The 20341-nt window shown below is 46.1% G+C and overlaps 1 protein-coding gene across 1 annotated transcript in view; it reads right to left on the reverse strand.

The window, feature by feature from the left end:
* TRIO (trio Rho guanine nucleotide exchange factor) overlaps positions 1 to 20341 on the reverse strand; it is a 352914-nt gene that overhangs the window by 225254 nt on the left and 107319 nt on the right. Inside the window, exon 2 of the mRNA XM_052659225.1 lies at positions 3200 to 3274. Coding sequence (XP_052515185.1) covers positions 3200 to 3274 — 75 coding nt within the window. The remainder of the gene's footprint in view (positions 1 to 3199; positions 3275 to 20341) is intronic.

Below are 20341 nucleotides of genomic sequence, written 5' to 3' on the forward strand. Positions count from 1 at the left end.
CCTAATGGCATAGGAACATGCAGAGGCTGACATTATATATGTATGTAGGGTTGGCCAAAAAGTTCAGTCAGGTTTTTTCATCACAGCTTCTGGAAAAACCCTAACACACTTTTTGGCCAACCCAATATATACACATACATTAAATGTGCACACATGCAGGACACTGAAAGTGAAGTCGCTCAGTCGTGTCTGACTCTTTGCGACCCCATGGACTGTAACCTATCAGGCTCCTCCGTCCATGGGAATTTCCAGGCAAGAATGCTGGAGTGGATTGCCATTTCCTTCTCCAAGGGATCTTCCCGACCCAGGAATCGAACCCGGGTCTCCCGCATTGCAGGCGGACGCTTTACCATCTGAGCCACGAGAGAAACCCCTGCAGGATATTAAATATATGTCATACACTAAATATGCAAGCTATAAATATACCTTATATACACACAACAGTAAATATAAACTACAAGACGCCTCTTTTACTGCCCCTCCTTCTGACTTCACCAGACGTTAGATGTGTCATTTAGTTCCCCCTCTGAATGGGGAAAACAGTTCTGTGCTATCTCACTTAAGTGCAATGAGGACTACTTTTCCAGGTACCTGGAGGTGAGAATGAGGATCAGATATATTCGAGTTCAAGGCATCCATGCTGGCTTCTTAAGAGAGCTTGAGCTCACAGGCATCTCAGAAAATCTCTGATCCTTTGGCCTGCTTTTTCAAAGCCCTGTTAGTTCTCTTTGATTTAATTTACTAAAAGTCATTCACATGGAGAGCTTTTACAAAGTTACCATAATATTAAATACCCCTGATGTCTTTTAAAATGGGGTTAGAGCAAAAAGAACATCAGAGGAGCGGTGGCGGAACCTGGAGTTGGATACAGGGCTCTTTGGGGGCCGATGACAGTCTCTTTAGGATTAAGACGGTCAGTGGTGATAGTGCCACCATCTGTGAATACACTAAAATCTCCTGGACTGAACACTTTTAAAAGGTGGCTTTACGGTATGCAAATTATATCTTAAGAAAAAAAGAATAAACAGGGGTAAAAAATGAAGAAGTTTATTTATTGAAATTTTTTCGAAACAAAAAATTCACCACATAAGTAATCAACTAATTTTCTATTTAATGATTTTTGTTTTCCCTTTTCCCTTTCCCAAATAAGATAACAGCAAGCTTAAGGCAACCAGCAAGGACCTCACGCTACTTTAACGGGCCAGTTCTGGTCACAAATTAGGAGCACTGCAGTGCGTGTGTTGTGCTAAGCCACTTCAGTCGTGTTAGACTCTCTGTGACCCTACGGACCGTGTAGCCTGCCAGACTGCCCTGTTCATGGGATTCTCAGGCAAGAAAACTGGAGTGGGTTGCCATGCATCAAGAAGGGCTTCTTCCCCCTCCCCTTTCACTTTTTTTTTTTTTAACCAAGTTTTTCCAACAATCAAAAGTATCTTCTTCACAGACTTAGAAAACTAATCTTTGGTAGCTGGCGGGGAAAGGATAGTTAGGGAGTTTGGGACCGTCATATACATACAGACTGCTATATTTAAAATGGATTATCAGGGGTGAGGGGTGGGAGGTGGGAGGGGGGTTCAGGATTGGGAACTCATGTACACCCGTGGCTGATTCATGTCAATGTATGGCAAAACCAATACAGTATTGTAAAGCAAAATAAAGTAAAAATTAAAATTAAAAAAATAAAAAATAAAATGGATAATCAAACAGGACCTGCTGTACAGCACATGCAACTCTTCTCAGGGTTAAGTGCCAGCCTGGATGCGGGGGCGTGGGGGCTGGTGGAGGATGGACACGTGTATGCATGGCTGAGTCCCTTCCCTGTTCACCTGAGACTGTCACAGCATTGTTAATTGGCTAGACCCCAATACAAAATAAAGACTAAAAAGTTAAGGAAAAAAAAACTATCTTCCTCTTTTCATGAACCTCTTACTTCTCTATTAACTTTTTAAAGTCACTTTGAATTAGATTTACTTCAGCAAAATCATCAAACAGTGTTCAACAGGGCCCAAGAAACACTATGAGACAGAAAGCAAGATAACATTAGCAAAAACACCACAGGAAGCTGCGTCCTAAATACATAACCGTTCCACATGCTTAAAGGACACACAGAACATATCAAAGCAGCTAGCTGTGTTACAAATTTTAAATAAAATGTGTTCAAGAGGAGACATCAGATCAGTAGCGTGTGCCTGTTTGAGAAAGATAAAAATTATCAAGGGAAACACATCCAGAAAGACTGTCTAAAAGCACGTGACAATCTACAGATTTATTTGATACTTCCTGCTCAAACACAGCAGAAAACTCCTGCAAACCTCTCTTTTCTAACAAGTGAGTTGGTGCTTGTCATTGTTCAGTCACTCATTTGTGTCCAATTCTTTGTGACCCCACAGACTGCAGCACACCAGGCTTTCCTGTCCTTCACCATCTCCTGGAGCTTGCTCAAACTCATGTCCATTGAGTCAGCAATGCCATCCAACCATCTCATCTTCTGTCATCCCCTTCTTCTCCTGCCTTCAATCTTTCCAAGCCTCAGGGTCTTTTCCCAAAGAGTGGGCTCTTCGCATCAGGTGGCCAAAGTATTAGAAAAAGGTATAATACCCAACGACTGTTCTGTTCAGGTAGGAGGGAGCCTCTGGGCAGACGGCCCAAAAGCAGACCCTCTACGTGCAGAGGAAGGGCAGATGAGTGCCCCAGAGCCTGGCACACTAATCCAGAGTCTGTCTTCACACTGCAGGAGGGCCAGGAGCCCCCAAAACCAAGGTCTACTGTTCAGTAGGGGACCACTGGCAGGGAACACGAGGGCTTTGCTGGAATTCCAGGACCGGGAAGAAAGGTGGGAATTCTGGACACCTCTAGATCTGGGCACATTCCCACCACCTTCGCTGAGATGATAGACCTTAAAAAATCAGTTCTTTTACTTAACTGACTGGGGAAGGTAGTCAAAATGTGAATGACAGACACGAACATGTCATAATCACCAATGCTATCTGATCAACAATGTGCCTGCCAGCTAGAAGAAAATGCTTTGGGCACCAAATTCTTAGGCCAACGCTACAAGAATAAAGCAGTTAAAAATCCACTGAAATGCCAATGCTGTTATGTTATGATGGGTGAGTTAGTTTATAGTTTAGTATTTTGGACTCTGACATTGTATCAAGGTACAAGGAACAATAAAGCAGATTAGAAAGTTAAACTTTACCTGAAAGGTATGCAACTTTTTCCTTTAAAATTGGCAAAACATCCATAGCTTTCATTTCATCGTTTTTTCGAAACCCTGAAAGACAAAGGAGAAAATATAATGACTGGGTTGCTTGAGTGTCATCTAATTTCTGAACCACCCTTATCTCCAATGCCAACACAGCTGCTTTCTTTACACCCATGAAGTTAACTTTTTATTCTATGAAGGAAAGTCTCTGATCCTTCTCCTTTAATGAGGAAGAGCAACTTGCAGACGCAGACCCAGAGGCTCCCAGACCAAGCAGGCTCTTTAGGTCATTTCCAGCCTTAAATAAAGAATCAGTCCCCGAAAGACTAGATGTGAGATTAGTCCAGATTGTTTCACAAATCTTCCCCTTGTAATTCCATGATTAACATAAACACTAGCAAATAAAGTAGCAACACTGTTTTTAAAAAACAACTATGAGTCATGGCACACTAAATCCTCTAGGGGGAGCTCAAAGCCATATCCTATCTGTGAATCTGGTTAAAAATAAAGTGTCAGGGAGGAGAGCAGGGATTATAAATAGCTGGGGACCGGCCACCGCTCCCTCTTGGCTCTGTCCTTCCGGGTTTTCTGGGTCACGCCCCCCTGGAGGAATGTCACTGGCGAATGTGGCAAGATGGCCTGGTGTCACTTGCCTCACAGGGTGGCCCAGGTCCCTCTTCTCACATCAAACCAACCCTCCCCACACCCCCACCAACGTCGGCGAAGGCCAAGTGGAAATACTCTGGCCAGGAAGCACAGTTTAGGACAAGCCAACGTCCATCTAAGCCAAGGGAAGCCTGGCAGCCCCAACATGTCCGGCCGAAACTCGCCAGGGTGGCTGCCCACACGGCATTTTGGGGTCAAGACGTTCACACGTGTAATAATGTCTCGGGATTTTACTCTTGGAGGTCTCTACAGGGGTCGTCTGGGTTCAAGATATTGGCTATTCTCGTCAAAGCAGTGACTGTGGGAGGTTCAAGAGGGAGGGGACATACACCTAAGGCCGATTCACGTTGGCTGACATACGGCAGAGACCAGCATAATACTGTGGAGCAACTATCCTACGGTTAAAAATAAATAAACTTACATCTAAAAAAAAAAAATTTTTTTAACCCAGTAATTGTCATTCATGGCAGAGGAATCTCTTGAAAAAAACTAAAGACTACTGCCCCAACCCTATCTTCCTGTCTGTTTTTGTCAAAACTGTACAAGGAATGGATCCACACTGTGAGTTGGTAATAGCCAATGGAAGGCACAGACCTGAAAGCCGAGAGAGAAAAAATGCTCTCGGTAAGTGATCAGAGTTTCCATGTCTCATGTGCCTGAGTGGTTCCTACAGACCAGCCCTGCCACAGGGGTGAAACCTGTAAAAATCGCCTGTCTCAAGGCACAGACAGGAGATGGACCAAAAGCAGGAAAGAGGAAGTCCCTTTGTAAGGACTTCAGGGCAGGGCCCAGCCTAAGCCACTTGGAGCTGCTGAAACAAGTCAGGACACAGCTCAGGGCGACCTCGGGAGCTCCAACCAAGAGGGCGAAACCGTGAGCAGCAGAAGGGGAGCCTCAAAGCTGTGTGGATAAACTTGGCCCAAACCTCTGAGCCTGCAGGTTTAGGGCAAGCTCCCTGCAGCCTCGCCTCCCAGCTCAGGATAAGGACCAGGACCTGACTCGAGGCTGGAGTCCAGCCTGCTGAAACAAGCATACAAACAGCAACCACACCGGCCCCTTTGGGAGAACAGGATCAACTCTCTAGAACATATCATTCCCAGAAGCAAAGACTGCCTAGATCAGTAACAACCCTGTCCACAGAATACCTATGTAGGAAGAACCCAGTTTAACAAGATGCAACTAGTCGCAAAGAGTCCGACCCAACTCAGCAACTCAACAGCAACAAAATCATGGAAGTTGAAATGTCCAAGGGCTTAGCACACTACCCAGCTGGCTGAGAAAGGGCTCTCTCGACACAGAACCCAGGCCTCCACATCGCCAGCCTCTTTTGCTTTCCAGTATACCCTGCCTTGAGCTGGCAACCCACCAAGCTTTTGAAACAGGGGCTATTTATAAAAGGCAAGACAGGAGCCAAGCGGTCTGCAATTTCATCCTTAAGCTTCCTTCAAAAACCCTTGAATGGACGCAATGTCGTCTCAGGAGTTCATTGCCCGTCACTGGGTGGTTCACTGTGTGTCCACAAAGACTGACGACATCCCAGTTGCAGCTGATATGAACATGGACGGCAGCGGGGGAGGCAAATACAAAGAGGAATCGGGCACCACGGCAGCCTTCTTGGGGACGAGCTCATAAGTACCTGGAGGGCAGGGCGTGGGATGGAAAGTTCTGTAAGCTGCACGTGGCACCCACGTGGCAAGGAGGAGCAGATCAGATGACAGGATGCTCAGAGGGAGCAAGCCGTAGCTGCGGATCCTCACCCACGGGAGTTTGAAAAGAGGATCCCCTTCCACCGCCACCAGATAAGAAAACGCTGCTTCCGGCCGTTCCCTTAACAGCCTGTGCCCGCAGGCGCCCCGGCCAGGACAGGGCAGAGCCTTCAGGGAGATGCCACCTCCACGGCTGTCCTGGACTCCACACCACAGCAGCAGGCACTGCCTGTCACACAACCCTCAGCAAGAAGAAGGTCCCAATTCCTGGGCAGGGACCCCAGGAGAGGCCGGCATCCTTGACAATTCCCGCCAACTCTGGGCTACACTATTTATTAATGACCTTGATGGCGCGAACGATGCTAATTAGAACTGGCATGTTCCTGACCGCCCCACAGGAAGACGATCGTACTGATAGGAAAACAAAGTGGAGGAAACGAGACAGCCTTCACCTGCCATGCCCCACTGTAAGCCACAGACTGACTCCTGTGGGTCCTCAGTGTCTTCAGAGTAGCTACTCTAGCCAACCAGTTCCTGAATCGCCTCCCTAGATTAAGTAAGATTCACCATTTTTCCAGAAGAAGAAAGACACGTGAGTCAAGGGCTAAACTGGTGTGGAAATGCATTTAACTTTTATCATGACATCTGTACATGTCCCAACATAGACTAGAATGTAAATTCTAAATAGTTTCACTGCAATATTTTTGTTGAATATGCCACAGAAGAAGAAATGTTACTGTTATTAAAATTGACAATGAAAACATCTAAAACAGAAAAGAGAAAAAAGAAACAAAACAAAAAAGAGAACCATAAAACTAACCACACAAAGACACCGAGTTTGTGGCTATTATTAGGCGGTCACCTAAGCATTATGTTTAACCCGGTTTCCATTTTTAAAAACAGGCAAAAGACGGAGGCAGCCTGTACACACACTAAAGCCAGATTAAATATATCATGTAACTTTCAATAAAAAGCAGGAAGAACTCAGCCATGAAATGTCCTCAGATCAAAAGGCAGATTCAGTTCCAGGCCCTGAAGAGCTATTTATGAAAATGGAGCGCATGACTACAAAAAACTTACAAATAAATGCCTTCTGGGCTATTCCAGTGATTCCAGACTACACTACAGATAGGATAACTCCTACTGCCTGGCTTCCTGATGCATAAAAGGACCAAGCTGTGGCTCTTAAACTTGTGGGACAAAGGATACACCCAGCAACCATGCTGGAAGCACACGTCTGTCCTTCCACACTCTCAGCGTTCTGGGGAAAGGACAGGTGAATGCCATCTTAAGAGTGACAACTGCGAGACCCCAGACCATACCAGTGCCACAGACCACGTAACTCAGCACTTTACTTCCAAGGGCCACCAAACTTCACAGAGAGAATTTAAGGATATCAGTCCTGAATATTCACTGGAAGGACTGATAATGAAGCTGAAACTCTAATCCTCTGGCCACCTCAGGCGAAGAGCTGACTCACTGGAAAAGCCCCTGATACTGGGAAAGATTGAAGGCGGGAGGAGAAGGGGATGACAGAGGATGAGGTGGTTGGATGGCATCACCAACTCGATGGACATGAGTTTGAATAAGCTCTGGGAGTTGATGATGGCCTGGAATGCTGCAGTCCATGGGGTCACAAAGAGTCGGACACGACTGAGCGACTAAACTGAGGAAAGAAAGGGCAAAAAAAAAAAAAAAGAGAGAGAGAGAAAAAAGCAACGTGAATGGGGATAATAAACAGAGGTAAATGGCCAAAGTCAGAGGACGTGTAGTTGTTGGACCATTTCGTAAATTACATACTTTTCCAATTACACAGGCGGTGCTAGAGAAGACTACTGCGAGTCCCTTGGACTGCAAGCAGATCCAACCAGTCCATCCTAAAGGAGACCAGTCCTGGGTGTTCACTGGAAGGACTGATGCTGAGGCTGAAACTCCAAAACTTTTGGTCACCTCATGCGAAGAGTTGACTCACTGGAAAAGACCCTGATGCTGGGAGGGATTGGGAGCAGGAGAAGAAGGGGACGAAAGAGGATGGGATGGCTGGATGGCATCACTGACTTGATGCACATGAATTTGGGTAAACTCCGGGAGTTGGTGATGGACAGGGAGGCCTGGCGTGCTGCGATTCATGGGGTCGCAAAGCGTCCGACACGACTGAGCGACTGAACTGAACTGATACTGAAGTGTATGTAGAGAGACTGGACACTTGTTACAATTTAAAGTACATTTTGCTGAGACAGAGAAGCCCATGTGAATTTTAATGAAATGCTAGCTTCAGGGCACAGTGAAGATGCAGTCAGCCAAAGCTCACCAAGCTCCTTCTTGGTGCAAAGGGGATGTCCCAGGGGAGGCCTAAAAGGCAGGCAACAACTGTTCTCTTAAACCAAATATGAAAGAAATCTGACCAGAACATTCATATGATAAACGTTCTATGATAACGTTCATATGATAAACGTATTACTCTCGATCTTGATGTTTGTTGAATGCTATTGGGGGCGGGGGGGCGCCTACAAATCTGATTTCATCATTGTGAACATAAATGTGCAGTTAGTGGTTGATGACCTTCTTTCCTCGTTCCTTTGGTTTCAGTCAACACAAATAACACCTTTTCCCTCAAGCAATCATATTTGAATATTCAGAGATTTTAACATTTTCATTTAAAAATATCTCAAACCCCGCCCTCCAGGTTCAGCATGATGTGACTTGCCAAAATTGATTCTGCTATCACCTTTCAGATTGCTATTTGGCTCAGTAGTCTGTTGATTTGTGATCTATTTCAATTCCCCCCCCACCCTCGCTCCCAAATTATCCACATTCCCTAAAGTGACTCGCATTATGTTGCCCATCAGGAGGACTGCTTTTCCCCTCTCTTCCTCTAAATCCACCTGCAAGCCAGAAGACCCGTCTGTTTCTTTCACTGCTGTTTCCCAGATGTCAGGCACAGGATGGTCAGTGAACATGGGCCGACTGAACGAACCAATGAGCAGACAATGAACTAAGAGAACAACAATACTTCTCCAGCTTCTTGCCCCTGAAACCCCCCCAGAGGCACCCCAGTGTTCCTTACCACCTTCCGTTCCAGGTTTGTAAACTATTAAGCTCAGTATTGTTCAGATGGCCTGTAGTATGACTTACACTTCTAACAAGGAAAATTAACCTCTGGGTCCGAAGAGTAAACATTCCACAAGTTATTCAACAATGGAAAACCTTTTAGTTGTACCAGTGGTCTGAATCAACTTATTTTTTACCCCTCCACTCTACAAGGAGGTACCACATTGTTACTGTGAACAAATACCTTCTGAAGCGAGTCACTGCTGACCAGAATGCTCACAAGCTTGGTCACTTCCTTGGTATCAGATTTTTTTTAAAAAACAACAAACTGAAAAGGAAGAGCTACCCGCCGCCCCCACCCCCCAGCGTGTTGTTGTTTAATTTAAAAAGAAAGCACCACAGAAATATTTTTACAATGAGCAAAAAGCTTTTCTGCCGCACATCATCCCAACAAAATTTATGTAGCTGTTTTAAAAAGAATTAAGATGAAGCAAATCAAATGAGTTTTAAAAATGAATCAAATTTTTAAAAGTCTAAACCAAAACACAGGTTAGTATTTTCCCTCCATATTTCTTCTGGGACTACTGACATATACTAGTCATTTGAAATTATACCTAATCCTCCAACTACATGAATCAATTTTTTTTAAGTAAAAACATTGTTAGGAAAAAAAAATACTGTCATTTCTTCCCCATTTGAGCTGTAACCAATGAACTGGCACCTTGTTCTGAACAGCCCAGTTCACCTCCTTCACTGGGATTTGTCCCTAAATGACAAGGCAAACTGCCCTGCTCATCCGTTTTCAGAGGTCGCATTTGCCTGTCAGCTGTTCTACTTTAGTATTTACTAAGTGGGAAACCTGAAAGTGGGGGAGGACTGCAAAGATCCCCATCCTTATAAAAACACAGCTTGTAGCGGCAAAAAAAAAAAAAAAAAAAAGTTAATAAATAAAGCAGCATCTTGAAAGAACAAAGAAAAGCAACGTGCAGCAGTAAGCTGGAGGGTTCCTATTAGTACGGAGTCTTGGTGGTGATTACCGAATGTTACTCATCACTTTATTTAGGGGAGAGCCGCGCGCGCACGCACCCCGGAGCACAAAGAGCCGGGTGATACGTCTCTGCATCAGCGGCCGCGCGCACGCGCAGACAGAGGTGACGTCACCCTTTCCAGGCAGGCCGTCCGCAGTTCCGAGTCCGGACCTTTCTCCGCAGTGCCTGCAGGATTAGTCACGGATCACGGGGAGCGGTGCCGCGCGGGGCACGCGGTTTGCGCTATCAGGGGTTTTAGCCCGGCAAGCACTGAGATCAGTGTTGCGTAGGAAGGAAGCATTTTCTCTAAGCCTGCATCCTCTCTGAAGATGAGGGCGGGGCGGGGGGGAAGAGACAAGGTTGTAAATCAAATGTTTTTACGTGTCTTTTTTACTAATATATAAAAAATCAAAACAATGCAAGGCTTATATTATTTTCCCATATATCTGTAAGTGCAGTCCACACACACAAGATCATTAAGAGGGTCGGACACGACTTAGCAACTGAACAACAGCAGCAACAGACTGCATATAAAGTGAAGTATTTATACCAAGAATAGGGACATGCTCACAGGCCACCACGCAGGAATATGGATGGGGTTTCATACTGCAGCATTATAATTTTTACTTATAACCTTTATGGTTATAATAACTGTCAGGCTCACTGATTTATTCCTTCACATAATTTTAGAAGCAATAGCCCGTAACATCATACTGCGAGAGAGGTTTGATTGATTCGAGGCCGTTAAGAATGTTTCAACTTAAAAGAGCTCTGACTTTTAATGTCTTGAGCACAAAATATAGAAAAACAAAGAAAAATTACCACGCACACAAAAAGAAACCGTAACAAGAATATTTTGACTATTACACATATTTTACTATAATGAAAACATCTGTAGAATTTTTAACATTTGATTATTTAATTATATGGTAACTGTGTTAGAGGTTAATTTAAAAGCATCAATAATAGGCCAGTGAAAGGAAATATTCCAACAGTCAAAATAGGAAGAGGAGTACCAAAAAAAAAAGGGAGTGGGGTGGAGGGGGTAGTTCTACAATCTCATAAATCAACAAAGAACCATGTGCCCAGATGTGCCATTCATCTTTGCCTCCCCAGGGGCCAGCTCGGGGCCAAGCACAGAGAAACCTTATCCTCATGTCTGTCTGATGCCAAGAGAAAGAACCCGTCTGGCTGTGTTTATGCTGGTACTGCCCTAGAGGCCTCTGGGGGAAGCTCGCCCAGGCTGCATCTTGGGACCTATCACTCATGCTAAACGACATTTACATTTACACACACACATACACTTGCAGACATATAGCTCTGTGTGCTGATGGACATCAAGTAAGATTTGTTTTACATAAGGAGCAGCCTCTCAGGAAAGCTGTTTAAAAAGTTAATTTGCAGCCAACGAGTAACAGTCACACAACAGTCCAACTGGAGCAAACCGAGCAAGGCTGACTGCTAAACGAAGCTTCTTTCATCGTGACAGCAAACAGTCCATAAGGGGTAGCACCCTAACCCTCTACCAAACAAGAAAAAAATCTAATACACGGGTATATTTGTTTTAATGCACATCACAATCAAATTCTGAAAAAGGCTTTGGAAAATAAAGCTGTAACTCTACTCTTTCCCATATCTTTTTGATTATTACCTACAAAAAGGCTCTCAATTACAGAGAAGTGGTATAAATGGGTGGTATTGAAACTCCTCTTGGTATGCACTGATTTGCTCTGATCTGGGATGACTTGAACATCCAGCGTAATCTAGGGTCCTTTTGTTGAACTCGCTGTGTTTGGCAAAGCAACATGAGTAGTAAGTCTGTAAAGTGAGAGACACACAAGTGTGTAAAAATGCAGCCAGAGGAAATCAAAATGAGATGTCGTCTAAGATGTAGGATTTATGGGGAGAGATGGTTGTGGTCGGTCTCGGCTGGAACAAAGAGGGGTTGTGAACCAGTGGGCAGGTGCCTGGGGTACGGTCTTCTCCAAATATCTAACCCCGAACTCACCTGCATCTTCCCAGACCTGCTCCCCATGGTGTGGGTCCCAGCGCAGTACCAGGCCCCACAAACCACCCACCGCACGACTTAACCAGGAACCTGGGCTCACCCTGCCCTCATCCTCTCTTGCCCTCCTGCACACTCGGGAGTATTGTGTCCACCGGCCAGCATGACCCTTACGTGTGTGCCTCCAACAACCTCCTAATGGACACTCATGACTCCCTGGGATTCATTCTGGCACCCTCCCCCTGAATGCACATCTCCCAAATCCACTCCCCTAAAATTCGCCAGTGGCTACTGTGAAATGAAAATATCTCCTGCCATATTAATAAACAAGACCTATCACCGCCATCAGCAATTTCTGGCCTCCAAATGTGAACAAGGGCTCCCCAAACTGCGATCCAGCAGATGCCGCCAGCCCCCATGGTGACTGCTGAGGAGCTGGGAGAATGCAAGCAGCAAGATGAGCAAGGAAACAGGACTGCCCCGAAGAGCTGAGGTGCATATGAAAGGAGTGAATTCAGGGAGTCCACACGCTTGCATCTTCTCATACACAGAATACTATAAATTCCTTGACTTGATGCCTGACCTTTGATGTTCAGACTGCCTGCCCCCTTTGTTGCAAACCTGCATAGAGCCTGACTTTCCACCCTACCTCCTTAGAGCAGTTTTCTCAGTTATCTTCTCCTGGGCTCAGAGTCCTAAACATTCCCACCAAAATAAAATAACTCTCTACTTTCAGGTTGTGACTGTTATTTTTTAGTCGATACCTCCAATGAAGTCCAAACTCCAAGACGTGGCACAGAGGTCCTCAAGACTTGACGTCCACTGCAGCCTCACTGTTCCTCGCCTCCGTTCAGGACCCTCTCCCCACACCCATTCCAGGAATTCTAACAGCCTGCAGTGAACCACCCTTGCTTACAGCTGAAGTTGCACACACACACACCGTTCCCCAATCAGCCAGAAACACCCCCCAACATGCACACACACACACGAACACACACACACACACCCCCTCCCATCTCCTCCTCAGACCAATCCCGCCCCATCTGTGAAGCCTTGGAGAGCCCCCCAGTGCTGGATAAGACCCCCACCCTGCACCCCCACAGCACTCCAAACCCTTCGGGTGTCATCTATCACGAACAGTAACATCCCAGCACATCTGGAGTACATCACCCAGGACAACCTGCCTCATTACCAACCAGGAGCATCAAGGGTACAGAACAAACAAGCACAGAGGCCAAGCCAAAGTTTTGCAGCCAGTCTGCACATCTAAGTTAAAGGGACTTAATCCCTAATCTATGAACCAAGACTTGGGTTTAAGTTTAGCTTTATTCCTGCCTCTCTTCACAAAGAAGGCCCCAGCCTTCTTTCCGTGAACCCTAAAACGCTAAGGTTCTGCTTCTGAATATGTCCTGCTGCTCAGATGGCATGAGAAGGGGTAGAAGGCAGCGAGGATGCAGAAGCCACAACCCTCCCATGGATCTTCCTCCCAGCTCCTCGGGTTCAGCAGCAAACACTTATCAATCCCTTCTGTCTTCAAGACACTATGGTGATTATCCTCCCATTAAAGGGAAAGAGATAAATCAAGGTTGAATATCTTAATGAGCTACTAATTAATTTGAATGTCCAGTTGTTGTTCAGTTGCTAAGTCGTGTCCGACTCTTTGCAACCCCATGGACTGCAGCACGCCAGGGTTCCCTGTCTTTCAGGATCTCCCAGAGTTTGCTCAAACTCAGGGCCATTGAGTCAGTGATGCCATCCAACCAGCTCATCCTCGGTCGCCCCCTTCTCTTGCCCCCCATCTTTCCCAGCACCAGGGTCTTTTCCAACGAGTCTGCTTTTCACGTCAGGTGGCCAAAGGCCTGGAGGTTCAGCTTCAGCATCAGTCCTTCCTATGACTATTTACATTGACTGCCTTTGGGACTGACTAATTTGATCTCCGTGCTGTCCGAGTGCCAGCGTCCGGGACTGCATCTAAATGAAAATACCGTATAGTTCTTCCTCAACTTACAGTGGAGTTATATTCAGATAAACCCACCATAAAAGTCAGAAGTTTATTAAGTTGAAAATGCATTTAATACACCTAACCTACTGAACATTGTAACTTAGGCAAGACCATTGTACATGTGCTCATAACACTTACATTAGCTGAAAGATGGGCAAAATCATCTAACACAAATTCTATTTTATAATGAAGTGTTGAATGTCTCCTGTAATTTATTGAATACTGTACTGAAAGCAAAAAAAAAAAAAAAAAACAGAGCGCTGTCTTGGGTACAAAACGGCTTTAAGTGTATTGGCTGTTTACCCCTGTGAATGGGCAGCTGTCTGGGAGCAGCGGGTCCCGGCCACTGGCAAGCATGCCCTGGGAGTGCCTACCATACAAGGCTGGCCCCGAAAGATCAAGGTTTAACATTACAAGTATGGTTTCCATTGAATGTGTGTGGTTTTCACACTATCGTAAAGTGAAAAAAATCTCAAGTTAAACCACTGTAAGTCAGCAACCAGCTATATTCAGAGACATTAAATCACACACACACAATATCAAAGTTCCTGCTAAAGCATTCAGCAAAGTTAAGATACAGTAGGTTCTACACACACTACTGGGCCTCCCCCGTGGCTCAGTGGTAAAGAAACCCCCTGCCAATGCAGGAGACGTGGGTCCAATCCCTGGGTCGGGAAGATCCCCTGGAGAAAGAAATGGCAACTTACTCCAATATTCTTGTCTGGGAAATCCCATGGACAGGGGAGCCTGGCGGGCTACAGTCCTTGGGGTCGCAAAGAGTCAGACACAACTTCAGTTCGGTCGCTCAGTCGTGTCCGACTCTTTGCAACCCCATGAATTGCAGCACGCCAGGCCTCCCTGTCCATCACCAATTCCCAGAGTTCACTCAAACTCATGTCTATCAAGTCGGTGATGCCATCCAGCCATCTCATCCTCTGTCGTCCCCTTCTCCTCCTGCCCCCAATCCCTCCCAGCAACACAGTCTTTTCCAGAGAGTCAACTCTTCGCATGAGGTGGCCAAAGTACCGGAGCTTCAGCTTTAGCATCATTCCCTCCAAAGAACACCCAGGGCTGATCTCCTTCAGAATGGACTGGTTGGATCTCCTTGCAGTCCAAGACACAACTTAGTGACTAAACAACAGCAAGAAATATATACTACCATGTGTAAAACAGATAGCCAGTGGGAATCTGTGCAGGGAGCTCAGCTTGGTGCTCTGTGATGACCTAAAGGGTGGGATGGAGTCGGGGGAGAGAGGCTCAAGAGGGAGGGGGTATGTGTATACTGATAGCTGAGTCACGCTGTTATACAGCAAAAACCAACAAAACACTCTAAAGCAATTCTCCTCCAGTTAAAAAGAAGAAAATAATACAGTATGTCCTTTTTCTTTGCCTCAAAATTCCTCAGTTAACTCATTTACCCTTATTAACACATCACATACGGTAAATGTCACAAAGAAATGAAATTTTTAACTGAAGAACTGAAAAGTTACTTCCATTTGGATCTAATTTCAACAAATATTCACTAGAAAAATATGTCTTCAAGAAAGATCAAAGAATTTGGCAGAACTTTCTACCAGAAGGTAGAAAGCACAGTCCTCGGATGAAGCTTACAATTATTCTTGTCGTCACTTGGCTTTCTTTAGGGACATATTTACACACGGTGTTCTCAAAAGCCCTAGAGATGCTCCCCCGAAATGACATGTTCCTGATTTTAAGAAGCTTATCATCTAAAACAAAATAAAACAAAACAAGTATTAGACCAAGCAGTAGCCTTGACAGTGTGAACATAACAAGCAGAGTCTGATGGGCAAATAAACATGCCTTGCAAGAACAGGTACTGTTATTTACAAGAGATGTAGATGCTGTTGTGATTAACTACACAGATCCATCTAAAATTATGATTTTTGTCACTGAATTTTTTTTTTTTTTTTTTGGTCACTGAAATTTTATATTGATCACTGCCACTAAAACTAAGTCCTTAACACAGAAAATGGGGCTCCTGGAGGGAAGTTCAAGGGGGAGGGGACATATGGATATCTAAGGCTGATTCACTTTGATGTATGGCAGCAACCAACACAATATTGTAAAGCAATTATCCTCCAATTACAAATAAATTTAAATTTAAAAAATTTAAAGGGTAGAAACCACAAAGCATAATTAATGTTGTAACATGTGAAGAGAGGAGAACAATTATCTCTTTCGTCATCAGAAGCCCACTTGATGGCTTACATACAGGTGCTTGGCCCCGGTTATTCAGCAAACCTATTCTGCTTTGAAATTTTTCTTCATCTGTTTCCAGAAACGTTATCAGAAATAACGTTATCTGAGACACCCTGGGACACAACTGCTGCTTGAGGACGCCCATGGGAGCAAGTTAAGTCCTGCCCTTGGGATGTTTGCTGCAACGGAGGACAGCCAGCCTGGAGCAGGGTGAGACCTGGGTGGTACAACGCCCTCCCGTTAAGCAAAGACACCTCAGAAATAAATAAAAGTGGTGTCTGTGGCTGGTTTGTTTTCTTTCGGGCTGAATTCCAAATGCAACTTACAGTTAAGTTGGAAGCTTTCTTGCAGATCCCTCTACTTAGCATAATAAGACGTGACTGCTCAACAGGGTATTAGATACTTTGAGTTTCAGTCCTGAGGCCACACTGCTGGATGGTGGCTTCCAGGGAGAAGAGCAAGTCTAACAAAGGTCCATCTAGTCAAAGCTATGGTTTTTCCAGTGGTCATGTATGGATGTGAAAGTTGGACTATAAAGAAAGCTGAGTGCTGAAGAACTGATGCTTTTGAACTGTGGTGCTGGAGAAGACTCTTGAGAGTCCCTTCGACTGCAAGGAGATGAAACCAGTCCATCCTAAAGAAATCAGTCCTGAATACACATTGGAAGGACTGATGCTGAAGCTGAAACTCCAATACTTTGGCCACCTGATGCAAAGAACTGACTCATTTGAAAAGACCCTGATGCTGGGAAAGGTTGAGGGCAGGAGGAAAAGGGGACAACACGGAATGAGATGGTTGGACACCATTACCGACTCAATGGACATGCGTTTGAGTAAACTCCGGGAGTTCGTGATGGATAGGGAGGCTTGCGGTCCATGGGGTCGCAAAGAGTCAGACACGACTGAGCGACTGAACTCTGATCAGGGCAACCTAGCCTTTGGGACTCACTGCCTTTTAAGGAGAAAGAAACTTTTTCATTCAGGTACTAGTGTCCTGCCTTACCTTCATTTGCAAGCAGGGAAAAGAAGTTCTAATAAATAGGACCTATTATTAACCTTCCTACTGAATTCCTAATAAGAAATTTAAGAAACTACAAAGAGAGTTGAAAAAAGTAATGCATCTGGCTAATGGAAAAAAAAAAGACAAAGAAATTCAATTCAATTCTCTAACCGCCTCTCCCTCCCACCTCCTTCACCTCAAGTTCCCTCGGCATACCCACAAAAATACATTTTATAAATTCTGCTTAAAATATGTTTATTAAGCCACATAAATTCAGATATACTGATGGCAAAACAAATTTTGACATAAAAAAATGGGTTTAATGTGGACTGACTCATCTCTCACTTGGGATTCTCATGCATATTCATTGAGAAAAGGAAAAAAAAAAAGATGCAAATTCCCAAGGGAAGGAGGACAGACGTGTGCCCCTCTGGGAGGGAATCACTGCTGGACACCCCGGGATCCAGAGGAGGTACCAGCCCATGCCTGGCAGCATCTCCTCCCTGGATTCACTCTGGGCTCAGACAGTGGCACCAGCAAGGCTGAGGAGTGCTCCAGCGGGGGCGTGGACCCTCACAAACAGGGAAGACGCTGCAACTGCGGGACCCCAATGCTACCATCCCACCTGGGCCCCCCGCTGACACTCCAGGGGTTGAGACCTGTGTGGGGGTGGGGTGGGGTACAGTAGCAGCCGTGATCCTCAGGGTCTCTGCCTGCTCGCTGTGGGGTCCCCAGTAAGAAACGGAGGGAGGGGGAGGGAGGACTGGATAGAGGAGGAGGTGCTGGAGTTGGGGGAGAGCAAGCTCTCTGGAAAGCTGACTTCCTTAGACTTGCCCAGTGGCTCCTATCAGAGAGGGCTGAGACCCAAAGCTTTAAGCCATGCAGGCTGGGGAACCTGTTTTCCTTTCTCTGATCCCCGAATTGCTCAGGCCCTGATGGCGAGGAAAAAAGGCAGGATCTCTCCCCTGGGAAGCCCAGGGAACATTTTTTCCCAAATAGTATAGAAATGTAAATCCAAGTGCAGAAATGCAAACAGACAGGCAGGAAGGACATTTACATGGAGGTGTGTGGGCCTCCCTCATCCACCAGCCCGCGCCTGCACCTGCAGGGCCTTCCCCAGACGAGGCACTGGGACCTCAGCACACCTGCTGCCCAGGTGCTCGGACCGCCCAGGGTTACAGACGACTTCCTTCCCAGGGAGAGATGGCGCAGACCCGACACGTGAGCGGGGAGTACGGAGGCGGGTGTTAAAGCTACAGGCCACCACCCCCTCCCCAGTGTTAATCACTGATGGACAGCACCTGACATCGAGCTGCCAGGACTGGAAAGGAAACTTCCTGTCAAGGGACTACAGCGTCCAGCGAGGAGGAGTAGGGGCTGGGACCTGGCTGCCACGTCTCCATCCCCGCAGTGGGGAGACCATGGAGGCACCTGCGTCTGTCAGACGGGATGGATGAGAATCCCAAGGGTACTACCCAGCGGGCTAACAGCACCTAGAACGCCAAGTACTACGACCACCGACGTCTGAGGAAGCAGCTTATCCTCACATGAACAGGTTTGCTAAGTGCTTTTAAATAATGGATTTGGGTAAACTTGGCCCATTTACCTTCGATCACTGCATTCTATAAGGGGATGCATCGCAGGCAGTTATAGTCGAAACCCACCAAAACAAACTTACTTTTTAAAAATCAGCGATTCACCTTGGCAATTCCAGTCTCCTGAACACGCATGCATGAGACGGACTATAAATAATTTAAGGAACTATAAGGCAATTCAAAAGTGAGAGTAGTCTTCTGCCTAAGTGAGTAAGTGAGCGAAGTTGCTCAGTCGTGTCTGACTCTTTGTGATCCCATGGACTGAGGCCTACCAGGCTCCTCTGTCCATGGAATTTTCCAGGCAAGCATAACTGGAGTGGGTTGCCATTTCCTTCTCCAGGGAATCTTCCCGACCCAGGGATTGAACCCAGGTCTCCCTCATTGCAGGCAGACACTTTACCATCTGAGCCACCTGGGAAGCCTTTTCTTCTGCCTAAGAGTCTGCAGCTATCCTGACCTCTTGGTCACACTCCCCTCTACCCAGGGGCACCCGGCTTACACCTGAGCTATCTCGGGGTCCTGCTCAGCCTGTCCTGTGGAATACAATAAGAAGTGAAAACAGACGAGCCTGAAAGGCACATGAAAGGAACCAACTTTCTGGAAGAGATCTGGAGTAAAATGGTGACGATCAACACTTTAATAACTAAAAAAGTGCTCCCTTTCCAACCCTCTATTGTCAGCAGCCCATCCACTGGAGTAAGATACCTTTCCAGGCTTCAGAAGGGGAGTGGGGAGGGACTGAAGGGTGTTGCTGACTAGGGACACCAAGTCTGGGGGACTGCTGGCATGACCTGGCTTGGCGCCACAGGGAAGAGGGCACCTGGCTCCCACGTCTGTGCCCCCTCACCTGCACGTCTCCTGCTCCCCCAGGAAAATCTGAAACCAGCAGGAGGAGGTCACTCCCTACCCGCTGCGAAGCTACCCCAAGGCCAGAAGGCACAGATAGAGTGCTTTTGTATCCTCATCTTCCACCTTCCGTCTCTCGTTTTAATCCAGTCATCTCTCATTTTAATAGATGAGCAGGAACACACAGGACTTTTCCCTAGACTCATGGTAAGTCCTGGCAATGAACAGCACCAAAATGGCTGGCCTTCGTGTGTACACTGTCCCAGGCTGTCCAGTCGCTCAGTCGTGTCCGACTCTTTGCGACCCCATGGACTGCAGCACATCAGGCTAACGTGTCCATCACCATCTCCCGGAGCTTGCTCAAACTCATGTCCATCGAGTCGGTGATGCCATCCAACCATCTCGTCCTCTGTCATCCCCGTCTCCTCCTGCCCACTTGGTAAAGGCAAACTCATTCGAAAATAAGTTTCTAAAGTGATGAAAAAGCCACACTAAGTTTGCCTTCTTTGTTCCTTGTGGAAAGCAAGCCCAGATGGTTCTGTGAAAGCTCACAGTATGACATCAGCCAACTCCCCACCTCGAAACCTCAGAACAGGAGGAGGGGTGCGTGCTATTATAGGAAATAACTTCTAAGAGCCCTGATGGCTTTAAATATTCAATTATTCACTGTATGGTAAGACAAAAAGGGTTTTAAATCAATTTTTCTAATTCTTTCAACTACTAAAATGAAAGCCCAGGCAAAAATAGGCCCCAGACTCAGAAGGGGATGTCCACCCAGCTGGTCTGTATGAAGGTGTGTATGTGTGTTACTGGTCTACGTTTGAAATTAGCACCCCGTTTAGGAACCAGAAACCAATTCCTTGGAGGCTTCCCCCATGCCCTGGCCTGACGGTGCCCACCTCCTGTCTCCAGACATACCACTATGCCGGCTCTCAGGATAACCGTTCCCCAGCTTTTCTTTAGTTTCGCCATTTCTGAATCTACTGCTGCACGGCGTAGGGCTCTGGTGGCCTGTCTC

The sequence above is a fragment of the Budorcas taxicolor genome, chromosome 20 (genome assembly GCF_023091745.1).
Source record: "Budorcas taxicolor isolate Tak-1 chromosome 20, Takin1.1, whole genome shotgun sequence".
Lineage (NCBI taxonomy): Eukaryota > Metazoa > Chordata > Mammalia > Artiodactyla > Bovidae > Budorcas > Budorcas taxicolor.